The sequence below is a fragment of the Manacus candei genome, unplaced genomic scaffold (assembly GCF_025592945.1).
Source record: "Manacus candei isolate 608988 ecotype Guabito, Panama unplaced genomic scaffold, ASM2559294v1 h1tg000057l, whole genome shotgun sequence".
In the NCBI taxonomy this organism is placed as follows: Eukaryota; Metazoa; Chordata; class Aves; order Passeriformes; family Pipridae; genus Manacus; species Manacus candei.
Genome location: NW_026138105.1, coordinates 15,888,696 through 15,902,501, shown reverse-complemented (window position 1 = coordinate 15,902,501; position 13,806 = coordinate 15,888,696). Strand labels below are relative to the sequence as shown.

The following is a 13,806-nucleotide window of genomic DNA, read 5'->3' as shown; positions in this document are numbered from 1 at the left end:
CATTTCCTGCACCATAATCACAGCAGCAGGATAGGCTCCATGGGCTGAACTCACCATGAGTCAGTCTGTTTTTGGGCATCCCACAGGAGTTACTGCCCAAAGAATGCCAAACATCCACTCCTGAGAGAGGAGATCATGCACATGGCATGGCCCCACAATCAGTGCAGGGCAAATGGTTCAGAGCTACCAAGCTTATGAGACAACTCAACAATACCTACTGATAGCTTGGCTCAGATAAGCTGGAGTTTTAGCAGGGATGGTAAGACAATGGGAGGGGAAAAGTAGAAGTGACCTGATCATAGCTACAGAATTAAGCTATTTATTTAGATTAAAATTAAACACCTAAAGACCAGAGCACAGTCTAAGCATAAACGCAGTTTTCAAAGCAATGTCTCATTTAGGAGAGGTTTTGTTTCCTTAATAGATTTTAGTATCTTATAGTTTTAAAAATCCCCCCATAAGTTTTTGTATTGGGTCAGACTACCTGAAGCTACTCCAGAGATTTGTCTGGAACCCCCTCTGTGTAGTTGAAACTTGTCTTGTTGAATGACTACAATAAAAGCTAAATCCACTAACCTAAATACTCAAAATTCAAGTTTTGGAAAAATATAATTACCAAATAGGTTCCCACACATTGTCCTTACACACATAGACACAGGGCATGTACTTGGGAATGAAATGCCACTGTGCTTATTTGTGGGTAGAAGTTCCATCACCCTCAGAGCATGCAAGAGAAGGATACCCCTCTCTCCAAGAGAGCAGCATTTTTACAGATCCTGATTGCTCAATCAGCTATTTCCAAAATAAAAAGAAGATTTAATACAGTCAAGTAGCAGAAGCTCTCATTTAGCAGCCAGGCAATTGTAAGTGCCAATTATTCCACTTGTAAGCAACAGTTTTGTTTTACTCCAAAGTGCCATCACTTATCCTAACAGGCTTCTGTTTACTTTGTCATCTCTTCTGCAGTGAGAGGTCCACCAGGAGGAATCCAAACTTCTCTGTGTGCAGACAGATTACAAGTGGCCTGTAATTTATATTTATGGGCATTCTCCTCATTTGCCCTTGAGAAGAGAGCGGGGACAGAAACAGAGCTGGGCTGCTGCTTTAAAGGCTCAGAAGTGCAAAAAAAGTCAGCTGTGACTATTTTTGCTATGCTGGCACCCAGCTCTGAAGTCACCACACAGAGCTTTTTTTTGTACTGGTTTCATCTACAAACGATGCAACAGCTGGAACAAAAGTGGTTGAGATGCCGAACCTGATTACACAATACAGCTCATGGCTCTCACAGACCTGTTAGTAGTCAGGAGTCTGTGAATTCATTAGGAGAAGGCTTGTTTTTCCAAAATATTAATGACAAAGTTTAATTACACAAGTCTTCATGAAAACCAGGACTGGAAGACGTCAGGCACAATCTAGCTTGGGGGCCAATGAGGAGATGGAAGGGATTGCTACAGATTTTCCCAAACAGCTCTGTAGTGCAGGATTTACAGGAAGAACATGAGGCAGGTGAGGTTAGTGGTGCAAGATCACCTCAAAGCTCAGTCAGGGATTAGAGTAGTGTCCATAAATCCCTACATACTGTTTAGTCTTTAAAAAAAAAAAATCCACTGCTCTAACTGGGGGGCTAAAGAGAAGGTCAAACACATGCAATCTTGGGTATCAATGCCAAGTGATGTTGCAAGACAGACTTTTACTCTTCAGCTCACACCTGATGTGCAAGGTCAGAGTAGTTCAGGGCTGGTGCAAAGGCCAAAAGAAGACATCACACAGATTATCCAATTAATAAGAACTGTTGAATCCAACAAGTGAAAGAACAGGAATTCAATTCAGACTTGCAGGTGAGCTGAAAACCACAAAGAATTCAAAGTAAACCAAGACATACACACAAACAGATGAACTACAGCAGCTGTGTTTTACCTCACAGCTCTTACAACACAACTGACATTCAGGACTATGTGTTTTAACCAGGCTGGTCTAAGCAGCCAAGCTTTTGTACAATGGCCATTTTCTGACATGGACATCACTTGGCTGTGGCTGCTGACTCAACTCCTGCTCAGGTTTTGGCCCAAAAATGCTGATACAGCTCAGCCTGACCTACTCTGGCAGCAGCACCACTGGACTAAAGCAAAAGCTGCAGATACACAGGAGGGGAGAAGGTGAGATCTGCTTTCCCTGTAGCTGTGCAAAATCAACTGTCGAGCGGTTTCTGATAAGACTGAAACTTTTCAGAATTAACTGAAACAACCCACAGGAATGGTAGAAACCAAACTTTCACAATGCAACCTGTAAGTACATCACCTTACCCAAAAAGCTTTCAAGCTGAACCATCAGCATCTGCACTGTTGAGGCTCCCAGGCTTTCCACTGTGATGCTTGCACCATGATGGAGGAGGAAGGATGAGTGTTCTCACCATCAGCTGGAAAACTGGCTTTCTCATAAGCACGGGAGTTAGGGAGTTTGTGAATTAACCAATTAATTAGAAAATTAACAAGTTCCACTATCCCACTGAGAAGGGACTGAGCCCTTGTTTGAATTTTTTATCTGATGAGCCCACGTAATAAAGTTGGCTTCACAGTGTGCATCCTCCTGGAACTGTGAGAGATCCAAATGAACCAGGACACCTGACTCAATACTACTGTCAGAAAAAGTACTCATATGGGGTTAAATGATATTCATAGATCCCCAGCCAGCAACTAAGAGGCAGCTTCTTGACCTTTACAAAGACTAGATTTTTTTGCCATCTGCTTTGCTAGCTATGAGGTGATGCTAATCCATTACAGAACTGCACAGACCACACAAGCAGAATTCACAGGAATGCCTTAAAGAAGCAATTCCTTGGTCCTACTTATGGATTTGCTCCCCTGGCTCTTTTTTTCTTCCAGCTAACACATTATTGCAGCTGGAAAAAGCCTTGCAAAAAGCCACTCTCCAAAAAGCTTTTTCCACCACAAGGGCTGGTATTTTGTAAAGCCTTGAGTTCTCCCAATGGACCTGGCAGCTCTGTGCTTGTTCCAAACTCTTCCTGGCCTGCAAACATCCGGAAGCCTCACGCCTGTTTCACGCTGGCCAAGGCAGTGTAGGAAGCACAGAGTGAATGAACTCAAACTCTTGGAGGAGGGATATTGTTAGAAGGGCTGCTCCCAGGAGGTGTCCTTCCTCTCCCATTAGTCAAAGGAAATACTGCAGCTAAATACAGCTGTTACCTTTGTCTGCTTTTACCCTTCTTATGCACGAGCTGGAGGGAGGCCAAGATTCTGAAATATTTGACCAAAACAAGGGTATCAGAGATCAGCTGCAGGGATGTATATATTGCAGCCTCATATCCCCCTTCCGCTGGGAGCCACGCAGGGATTTCCTTCCACTGTGCTAGCCCTGCTGTTTTCAAATGGCGACATTGTCCAAGCTTTACCTTGGCTGAGAAAAACAACTTTCATCAGCAAAGCTGTATTTACTTGTTGCCTAAAGAGGATATCCTTCCAGTTCCATTATATATTGCTCACCTGCCATGGACTTTGCAAAAATTCCAGGCTCCTGTTCACTCAAGGGCTTACACACACTCTCAAGGCAAGAGATTCCGCTTTTATTTTGTGTGTTGGAAAATCAGCAATGAGACTCTTCAAAAAGATGAGTACAGAGACAAGGGAGTGAAGAGCCCTCAGGATTTGTGCCATTCCACTGTTTCTTAGTTACAGTGATACATCTCCCACGCTTCTCTAGGTGACCCAGGCAGGAATAACTGAGAAATATAAAATTTGGTCAGCAGCCTCCTGTCACAGCTTCACCCATGCACAGGCTGCCCAGTATGTTACTGTTGAACCACCAGTGTATAATGGTTGAGCAGGCTTGGACCTCCTTGGCAGTGCCTTCCCTGTAGTGTATGTTGTGTTAGTACCTACTTCCACTTCTAACGGAGTCCATCATCTCAGAAGGAACCTTCTCTAAAAGAACAAAACAGGGCAAAGGGATAAGTACATCAGTGCCACAAAAACAACAGCAATTCACACAGCAGAAGCTTTCTTGGGTCTCAGCCAGTCTGTTTGCTGAAACACTGAGGTCTCAACTACATGTTGCATTCAGTCACTTCCTATGCTCAGGCTCCACGATATGATGGGAGTGTGTATGTTCACAAGGACGTCTCACACACCATAAGCCACAACATTCAATTCAAGTAGCCAGAGACACTGCAGGTTAACACAGATAGACAAAACTCCATAATTTAAAAAAACTAAACAACCCTTGAACAACTAGTGAATTAATAATTGGCTTGCCAGACATTATGCAGGAAGATTCAAGGGTCCTGAAACTTCTCCCTCTAAAAATTTAAAAGAATATGAAAAAAAAACCAGAATTACCAGAATATTGTTTATTTTAAAAGGTCCCCAGTGAGGGTTGCCCTATTATTTTTTTGTAGGACAACAGCAAAGTTCTTTTCATACACAGCTAGCGCAGAGGATTTAGTGGGAAAGATCCTTATTTTTACAAGAGACACACATTTTAATAGCTTACCAGCCCAGGCACTAGCAGCCCTGGGGCTGATGGAATAAGCTATGCAGATGGAAACAATTATTTAGGAGGGGAAGGACTCCTGCATGCATGGAGAAACATCTCACTAAAACTGAAGCCTCCCACCAACACATTCCAGACTCTTGGAGTAATCTACTTTGGGGAATATGCTTTAAACTACATCAGCTTTTGTATTTCTTTCTCCAATCTTAATTGCAATCCCAAAACATACTCCCCTGCAAACTGACCCATCACTCTTACCAAACAGTAACAAATACCAGAAAATATTATGAACATCTGAACTCAAAACAGTTTAGAGACCCAACTTTTCAAGCAACAAGTTCTGACTTCAGACAAGCTTTTCACTACGCAACACACCTGGAAGAACTTACTCACAGATTAGCAATGTTGTCGTGGATGACTTACACCTAAAGTCCATAGCATAAAATCATGAATAAATCATACACACCATATTTGATATGTAGTATATCAAATTAAAATGCCTTATGTAATTCAAAATCGTGTGTCTTAGAAAGGAGCAGAATTTCAGAAAGCACTATTTGATTAGAAATATCTAATTAAGGATAGCCCTTTCAAGCCAGCTGCATAAAGAATGTTTCATATAATATGTTGCAGGAGAAAAATAACTCCAGCAGGTTTCAATTAAGCCTCAGTGCCATATGGATTTTGCATCAGCAGCAGGAAGGCTCAAACACCATGTCACAACTAAGATATTTTTATGTCTCCAACTGAAAGCACTTAAACTGCTTGGAATAGAAGCATGTGGGTCATAACATCCCCAATAAAGCAAAGCTTTTGCTGAGCCTAAAAGACACATGAAGCTAGAATATACCATATTCTTGGTCATGCATTGTAGTTACTAACTTTTAAAGGATATAAAAAGCTAAGTGTGTAGAGCATGTATACTTCAGTGCCCTCCTTACCCAGAAAAACAGAAGACCCCAGTGCAAGTCACACAGTGATTTTTAAGGAGATGCTAAAGGAGTGGAGCGTCTTTTTCTCCCTGCAGACCCAGAAGGGCACTGCTCCCTGAGCAGTTTACATGTGCCAACACAAGCACATTTGAAGGGCTCCTCAGGTTACCACCTCAGCCAACCTCCTGCTTAAAGCAGGATCAAACACCAACTAGGCCAGGATTCTGAGGGCTTTGACCAGTTGGGTCTTATGAAGGGCTGAGGTGCCATCACCTCTGTGGGTCCCCATTTTAACACTCCCCTGTACTCCCATGGAGTGGTATTTTCCTCAAGGCAAGCTGGATACTCACCCATTTCAATATATAAAGCTTTGACAAGTAACAACCCTCTATCCAACTAATGAAAGATGCTATGAACTGGAAAACAAAAGTTATGGGGTTTTCCCTTCACTATTAAAAACATTCTCAAAGACTACGTCTTGATTAACCCAAGAGCTCCACTGCTGCTGCTGTGCCCTCTTGGGCACAAGGGACCTTGAGCCAAACTGTCAGTGTTATTTTTCTTCACACAGTTTGGACCCAAGAACCCCAATTCCTCTTTACTGAAAACAGATGTCAGCCAAGTTAAATCATCCCATGACTCCTCCAGCAGAAGGATGTAAACAGCCACGGCTCACCCAGCTGTTACTCAGAGAGGCCCCGCTGACAAGTCAGGGATCCCAGCATGCTTCAAGACCTTCAAAATACTTTGACATACTGATTTGTGTTTATCACTTAAATCCATCAAAACACATTAGGTCACTTGAGTTTGCACTAGATTAGAGTTTGGGTCTTCTATCAACTTCCTTCAGGATTTTGAGCTCAGAGGAGAAAGAAACTATTATCTACGTTTTTATACATACAATGCTTCCCAACAGAGTCTTAATGTTTAATAAACCCCACCCCTGCACCATGCCTGCAAAGTAAATGCTTTACAAATAAGAAGGAGGGGGGAAAAAAAGGAGAGATTTAGTGATGTGCAAAAGGTCATAAGCCACGTGTGTACCATACGCCTACCATGTTCAGCACACAGAAATGCAGGCTTCCACCTCCCAGGAGGCTTAACCTCAGCCAAAAGGAACTACCAAACTACAGCTCTCACTAATGCTGTGCTCCAAAGTGTTCAATTCAGGTTTTTGTATCCAACTTTTTCAGCTAAGAAAACTACCTACTTGCAACAGTATGGAAGGACCCTGGGGCAGAAGCTGTGGGATGTGTATGAGAAATGATGCTTTGCATCAGGTGAACAAGAGGTGAATTAAATCCAAAACTATTTGCAATCATTATAAACAACCACACTGGCAGGAGCTCTACTACAACATCTGAGGCTGTAAGCTCTCTTGCTGATGCCCAGGAAACGGCTTTTGCACGCACAGCAAAGGGAAATTAAAGCACGAACTCACTGATGTTATTCAAACACTTGCAGACTACAAAGGCAGCTGGGAGGTCATTCATGCTGTGACTCCAAATGCTCAGCAAAGATAGGCACAGGGAAAGGCATTACAGCCAGATTCAGGGAAAGGAAATTTTCTAACAAAGGTGGATCACAACACAGTCCCCAGGGTTCAAACAGAGACCCCTCAACTGTAGGTCTGCATCCATTCTCCAGGCCAGGTTCACACATCACCAACCTCTTGTAAGAAGCACAGACCTGCAGCAGAGCCAAAATGTCCTTTCCATACAACTTCTAGCCAAATCCTCAAACAAACTTTTATTCTTAACAGCCAAATATTTATTTGTGCATTATTTCTCATAGCTCAGAGACAGGAAAAACAGGTATAAATTACTAGTGCCATCAGCATAGCTGTGGTACTGGGCAGCTCACAGGAACCAGGAGCCCTCAAAGTAAGTTCCTCAAGCAGGTTTTGCAAGCTGGCACCAACTTCCCTGCTATTACAGTGACACTACCAGTGACAGCCAGCCCAGCCAAGCTAAAGCTATTCCGAGTGTATTCACACTGACTAAAAACTACACAGAGCATATACTCTGCTATCCCCGGGCTTTAGAACATCACCATGTAATTCAAGAAGCAATATTCTCCTAGACCTTTGGGTTATTTATTTACTCACCTGAGTTCATCTACTTTGCAGTGATGATCCCACTACAACGTTTTTAATTTAAATTATGGCAACTGCCTCGAGATAACAAGGTGTCATTTTGAACTGAGATTGTAACAGTGTGTCCAACATACTCAAATAGCCTAAACAAGCGAAATCCAAGAGAGACAGGAGGTATCTCCAGGGATTTAGCTGCAAGATTGGAGGCATCCCCAGTGATGCAGCTGCAAGATTAAGACTTTCCTGCCAACACTTTTTTTAAGTGCACATAGACTGGGGAGAAAATGAAAAGAGAAAAACCTTGAGACTACCAGAAAACGTTCTCCTCGCTGGCTCAATGAGGACAGCCTTGAGGTGTCAGAAGGGGGACTAGAGCTGAGACGATAAACCCTTTCCCCAGCAGGGCAGAAGCCAAATTCTGCAGGAAAAGCGACAACTCAGCACCTAAAGCACTAGAAATCCCGCAGCTCCGGGGCACGGCCGGAGCCCCCCCAACATCCGCCACGCACCAGCCTACCTGGAGGGGTCAGCGCTGCGGACAAGGGCGGCCGGAGAACTAAAGGAGAAGAGAGCAAGGGGTTCTCCCGACCTCAGTACCGCTGCCCTGGAGCCGCCCAGGGATGCGCGCGGAGCTCAGCGAAGGCGAGACCAAGCAAGCAGACCCTTCCCTTCCCTCCGCCCCGGCCACTGGGAGGGCTCCGGGAGGGCGGGACGGGGGCGGACCCCACCCGGAGCCGCTGCCCGAACTCGCCCGAGGCGCCTCCGCAACCAGCGGCATCTGCGCCCGGTCCCGCAGCATCCGCAGGGAGCACCCCCATGGAGCACCCACCTCGGCCCGCTCGGCGTTGGCAGAAGGGGCAGTAAATGGGGAAACCCCACGGGAGAAGATCCTCAGACCCCCTCCGGGAAGAGTGGGATGTCCTTGGCAAAAGGCTTTTTTTGTGTGTGTATTTTTTGTTGGTTGGTTGGTTGGTTTGGTTGGTTGGGTTTTTTTGGGAGGGGAGGAGGTTGGGGTTTTTTGGGTTTGGTTTTGTTTTGGTTTTTTTCCAAATAAAGGAGCTGCGAAAATAAAGATGTGGGCAAACAGTTTTTATTTAAGAGCATACAGCTTTGGGCAAACATTTGGACACGTTCAGGGGATGGGGAGGGAAAGGCAAATACGGACAGGAGAGGTTTCATGGTTACTAGGGGCTGGTGTTACACAGCGTTCCCATGCAAGGCTCTGCAGGCACATGGCCTGCACGTGGGGAGCAGAGACAAACGTTCTTCACAATTGGCTCTGTGCTCTTTGGGATGTGACTTCCTAATTCAGGTCCTTTTTAAATAAAAAAAAAAGAGTGTGTTGAATGTGTGCATCGATGCCAGGAGCACACAGCTGTTCTGATCACAGCCCAACACCTGGAAAAACCTTTAGGCCACAAAATGGAGGCTCGTCACAGTCCTACCACCCTCCTTGTGGCTCCAACAACTGGTGAAATCAAGCTACTGGTGAGTGTCTCTTTAGGCTGTAATCTAACCTTCCATCAGCCTGCCAGCTGTGCCAAAAAGCAGAGCCTGCATGGAAATGAGGGACATGCATGCTCGGGATCTGCTGAGGGCTTAATTATTTCTTATTAATTGGAGGTAGGCTTGCTTAATTTATTAGACCTGAGTCTTGAAAAGTTGTTTCCTACTTTGCAAACTGACAAGTTGAAGATCAGAAGAGTGCTAATTGGACTATAAGTATAATAATCCTTGGGCTGTACTGCATTTAAGTCCCAGTAAGAACCACTACAGAGAAAGATTGCCTTGATCTTTTTTGTTTGAAACCAAAGATTAGTAGTGTGAGCAGAGAGTATCACCGGTGCAGTTCTTGGCCCTTAAAAAAAGGGACTCATTCCTTTGAAGTGGAAGGGGAGCAGAATACACATCCAGGTGGTGGACAAGAAACTGTCATTTATTTCATATCTAACCTGTTAGTACTCTGAAAGTAGTTGTTGTGACCTCAGTGAGTGCTGACTTAGTCTTGAGTGGGTTTCCTTCTCAGAGAATTCCCCTCCCTCTGTCATGCTGCAGTCGCTCTCACTGATGCCAAGCAGGATGGATGCTAAAAGCCATGAGACCATCTGCTTTATTTTCACCCTCTGGTGGTTCTCTGAGCTTTGCTCAGCTCCAGTTTCCTCCCCAAGACTGAAGCCAACAGTCCCCTGCTCTCCAGCCTCAGGGAGTCCAGGATTTTCACAGCTTTTTCATACAGCAAAGCAAACAGCTGAGCCATGTAGGTAATCAGATAGGACGGCAGCAGTAGAATCCTCAGGACATTAAAGATCTGGAGCAACAGGCAGACAAAGTTCCAGGTGAGAGAAGAAAACATGGTGCACAACAGCTGATGAAGAAAAGGAAGAACTGAATTATTATGGCAATGATGTTTTCAGAAGAGGTTCTATTTTCAGTGGAATAGACATAATTTTGAAATCACAAGTGCTTGTTCCCTTCCCTCATCCACCCTGCACAACCTGCAAGCCTTTCAGCATGGTATTATGCCCCACAAGAGACCAGTTCAAGCTGCTGTGTTCAAGTCAATGCTTGTACGTGTGAAGAGCTCTAGGAGAATCAAATGGTACCTTAGACAAGTCCAAGCTCATTCTTAGCATTGTTAGCCTTTGAAAAATTAATTAAAAGGAAATTAAAAAAATTGTTACTACACCGACTTGGTGCGGCCTTGGTGGTGTTAATAATGTTAAAAATGCTTTCACTTAGGGTATTGTTGATTCCATGCTAAAGCTCAGCATCAGGGTGTGTTAGTCAAACAACTGCAGCAGTTTAAGGTGATTCCAGTCCTTAGCTAATCTAGCCTAAGCAAGCTTACCACTTCAGCAAAACTAGTGGAAGGAAACATGAGTGAGTACCTCAGTTGCTGCAATTCAAAAATCCCAGCAATGTAACTGAACAGACAGGACTGTGTATAGTGAGCGTGGAGCCACAGAGCAGCTTTCCCTTGTGAGCCCCTTCTACAAAGGAACAGACAGTCAGGGCACAGGGAAAGAGAAGACACACAAGACATCAAGCTCCTCCACTGTGTCAAATATATCTTTTGGGATTTGTGTAAAGCCTAAGAAGATTTGGACTGTTGTGTTTGCAAAGAGATTTCTCACTTCAGCTCTTATTGAGCAAGTGAAATACATCCTATTTTTAGTCACATACTCCACTGTGAGAAATCTGAAGCAGCTTTTAAAAATACATAATATCAGCCATAAATACCACAAGAGTTTCTACGCACATTTGAGCTAAACTTCTTATCTTAGAGAAATAAGTAGCATTTTTTTGCTGTTTTAAATGCAATTCTCAAGGACTTTTAAACTATGCATACATACCTTGAAATAGATATACACACACATATTCATGATAGTAATTCTGCACAATTTTGTGTTACCTTTACCTTGTCTACATCAGGAGCCACTCCAAGTGGGGAAGACAGAATATAGAACCTCCTGTTAGTCATTAAGCAGACATAAACCAATCTTGCAGCTTTTTCTTACCCAAGAGACCGAGGAGTCAGGCAGAGGTGAAAAAAAGTCAGAGCTGAGGCACAAAAGCAGTAGATATGCAAAGAGACAACCCGGTCACACTACTCACCATCATGATGTTACAGAAATTGCTCTTTTCAACATGGGAATATCTTATCTTCTGGCTCCGGGACCAGCTGTTTGAGGTCACAGCAAGAAGACTTTGCTTTTGGCTTTTTGGATTTGAGCTCAGATAAGCAGGCTTGGGCCTCAGCCTCCCCGCAGAGTCACTGGGTTGGGACTCCTCTTGTGTCTCTGTACTGGAAGCATCACTCTGGTTGTCCTCCTCTGTTAGCTCATCTTCAAATATAGAGTCAGAATCAGGCTCATCAAAAGATTCTTTCTTTATCTTTTCTGTGCTGGGCATCTGTGCTAGAAATAGGTTTAAAAAGAACATGCAAAACAGCTGTATATGACTTTTTCTCCCTGGCTGCAAGCCTTGCATGTTCCACCTGTGAGCTGGGCAAGGTTCCTCTGAACATTTTTCAGCTGAAATAAAGGATTTCCAAACCCAACTAGACAATAAAAGGTTTATACAAGTGTTTGATTTCAACTAATTAACTCTTAATCAGCAACTATATTAAAGGAAGAGCTGAAACATCCATAACTTTTTACTTGTGCCTGCTGTAATCTAGCATAAAATAAGTGGATATGACTGAATTAGGAAGTTACTTAAAAGGGCACTGTTATCTTTCTCTCTTATGAGTAACTGGGAAATGCTTTAATGTTGTAATTCTGTAAATATGCTAGTATGTAAAAAGTTAGTAATGTGTCTAGTCTTACTGATTAAAACGCAATTTAGAGCATTTGTGGAAATTGTTGGAGGCCTGGCGCTAACAACAGTCGCTACAGGGCCAGAAATTGTGGAAGTAAATGTAGCAAGAATATCCCCAAAATCTCATTCAAAGCATCAATAGATTCCAGAGTTACTCTGTCCAGACAAAAACCTGAGCACTCAACTGAAGTGTGTGCAGAGCCACCCTTTGCCTATGCAAAATAGATTTTTTTTTTATGACTGATATTGAACTTACAACTCATTCCTTATCCAGGATTACTTACGATCCAGCATTAGAGCAAAGTAGCAAGGCTTTATCCTCATGAGTGCATCGACAAGTTTATTATTAGTCTAAACCAAAAGCCTGTTATCATTTACTGACATGTTAGAAGTAAGAATCAGTGATGGATTGGGAAAGAAAAGAGCAAAATACACAAATAAATGAAAATGCATCACTTGCTCCCTTCAAAATTTTCTATCAGCCTCAGCATTGACAAAAGGACTCTACCAGCTTCCCCAGTAACACCCTGCACACCTCCCAAAAATAGAGGTGCCAGAGAACTATAATGTCGGAATTTAAAGTGCACAAAACTAGAGGGTTAGCTTTACTTTCTGGGAGATTTCTTAAATAGAAATCTACAAAAAGTACTTGTCTTTTGCCCTTCTTAAATCAAATTACCTCTGAGAAAAAGGGAGAGACTAGGGAATAGAAGGGTAAGGCAGCAGCTGGTCTTCCTATAAGCATTGTTAACAGAAAAGCATAATAATTTGTGTTTGCTTTTCCATATACTACCACCAGTACTAAGAAACCTTTCAGTTTCTTTCTGTGACAAGTGTCATTAACCTAAAAATAGCTAGCAGAGGGTTTTAAAGGTGAAGCTAATAGATAAATGCTTTATGCAGAAGCATTTTATGTGATCAATAGCCGAACTTACCTTCATTAAGTAGAAGCTGTAGCCAGATGATCATGATGATCAACAGCATTACAAATGGCAAACAGAACCAGAAGAAAAGCAGAGGAAAGGTCAGCTCATTCACCAGAGGAACCAGGGGATACCTCATAACTTGCTTCGGGTTACACTAAATTCAGAGCAGCTCATCTGCTCCGGTTTCTAACCACCTTTTAATAACTCATTGCAACACTATTAACGACAAGAAAATGAGTGATATATCAGCATGGTTAGCAAAGGCAACAGTCCTGTGCTAGGGAGGGAGCAGTGGAGATTAAATACAGCATAAGAAGAACTGAGAAAACATCTGATATGATTGGCCTTCCTTCAGCTGCTATTTAAAGGAAGCTTTCAAGGCTTATGTTAAAACAGTAGTTAAAGATCTGGTCATGTTTGTGGATACAGGGGAGATAACCAAGCACTTTAGCCAGACTCAGTAGCCAAGGTTGCTTTTGAGAACACAATAAAACAGAGCCAACCCTCCACAGATGGGTAGAGGATGAAGAGGTAAAAATTACTTCTCCCAGGCTCCTGTTTGACATAGAGCATAAATATGTCCTGTATTAATATAACTCTATTTTTAGCCTACTCTGTATGCCTCCACCTATTAGTTAATCCTTTAGGAAAATAAACCTTTGTATTTTAATTGCCTATCTCCCTTACATCCAAAAAAGGTAACTAGTGTGTTTCATAGGACATATGTCTACAAATATATTGCTTAAGAGTAAAGGAGTTCAGTAGGGATCAAAGCAGGAACCAGATAAGTCACTTGATATTCGTCACACTGTGTGTTTCTCCTTCAATAAAATAAAACCATTATCTATTGCTTACCTCACAGAGAGCTGTTTGGCTAAATTAATTATTTGTGTAGCTCTCAGTGGAAGAGAGCAGTGATGTAAGTGCACATTACAAATGATTGCATGCATTAATGTTCTTGCTTGTGAGCATGTGTTTGTTTTTATGTAGTAACAGCTCCTCGAAATGAGCCTTTTAATCCCAAGAT

At 42.9% G+C, this 13,806-nt stretch overlaps 2 protein-coding genes across 4 annotated transcripts in view; both read right to left on the bottom strand.

Moving 5' to 3' along the window:
• ARHGAP40 (Rho GTPase activating protein 40) overlaps window positions 1-8,341 on the bottom strand; it is a 38,506-nt gene extending 30,165 nt beyond the window's left edge. Inside the window, exon 1 of the mRNA XM_051803018.1 lies at window positions 8,051-8,341. The gene's annotated coding sequence lies outside the window, so the exon portion shown is untranslated. The remainder of the gene's footprint in view (window positions 1-8,050) is intronic.
• Window positions 8,342-8,607: 266 nt separating this feature from the next.
• Window positions 8,608-13,079, bottom strand: ADIG (adipogenin). 3 transcript variants are annotated; one of them, XM_051803067.1, is made up of 3 exons: window positions 12,789-13,079; window positions 11,149-11,450; window positions 8,608-9,841 (listed from the first exon to the last, which is right to left on the bottom strand). In XM_051803067.1, the coding sequence occupies exons 1-3, from the start codon at window positions 12,913-12,915 to the stop codon at window positions 9,650-9,652; spliced, it is 621 nt and encodes a 206-aa protein (XP_051659027.1). In that variant the 5' UTR covers window positions 12,916-13,079; the 3' UTR covers window positions 8,608-9,649. The 3 variants fall into 3 exon arrangements, with proteins under 3 accessions (XP_051659027.1, XP_051659026.1, XP_051659028.1); XM_051803066.1 differs by having other exon boundaries at window positions 8,608-9,898; window positions 12,789-13,073; XM_051803068.1 differs by having other exon boundaries at window positions 8,608-9,898; window positions 11,149-11,378; window positions 12,789-13,073.
• Between the last annotated feature and the right edge of the window lie 727 nt (window positions 13,080-13,806).

What these genes read in the sequence shown, in the direction of transcription:
- ADIG (XM_051803066.1), bottom strand. Translation starts at nt 12,915, where the DNA reads ATGAGGTATCCCCTGGTTCCTCTGGTGAATGAGCTGACCTTTCCTCTG. An exon ending in ACAGCTTCTACTTAATGAAG is followed by an intron (nt 11,451 to 12,788) that starts GTAAGTTCGGCT and finishes ACCTATTTCTAG; the next exon opens with CACAGATGCCCAGCACAGAA. An exon ending in ATTTCTGTAACATCATGATG is followed by an intron (nt 9,899 to 11,148) that starts GTGAGTAGTGTG and finishes TTTCTTCATCAG; the next exon opens with CTGTTGTGCACCATGTTTTC.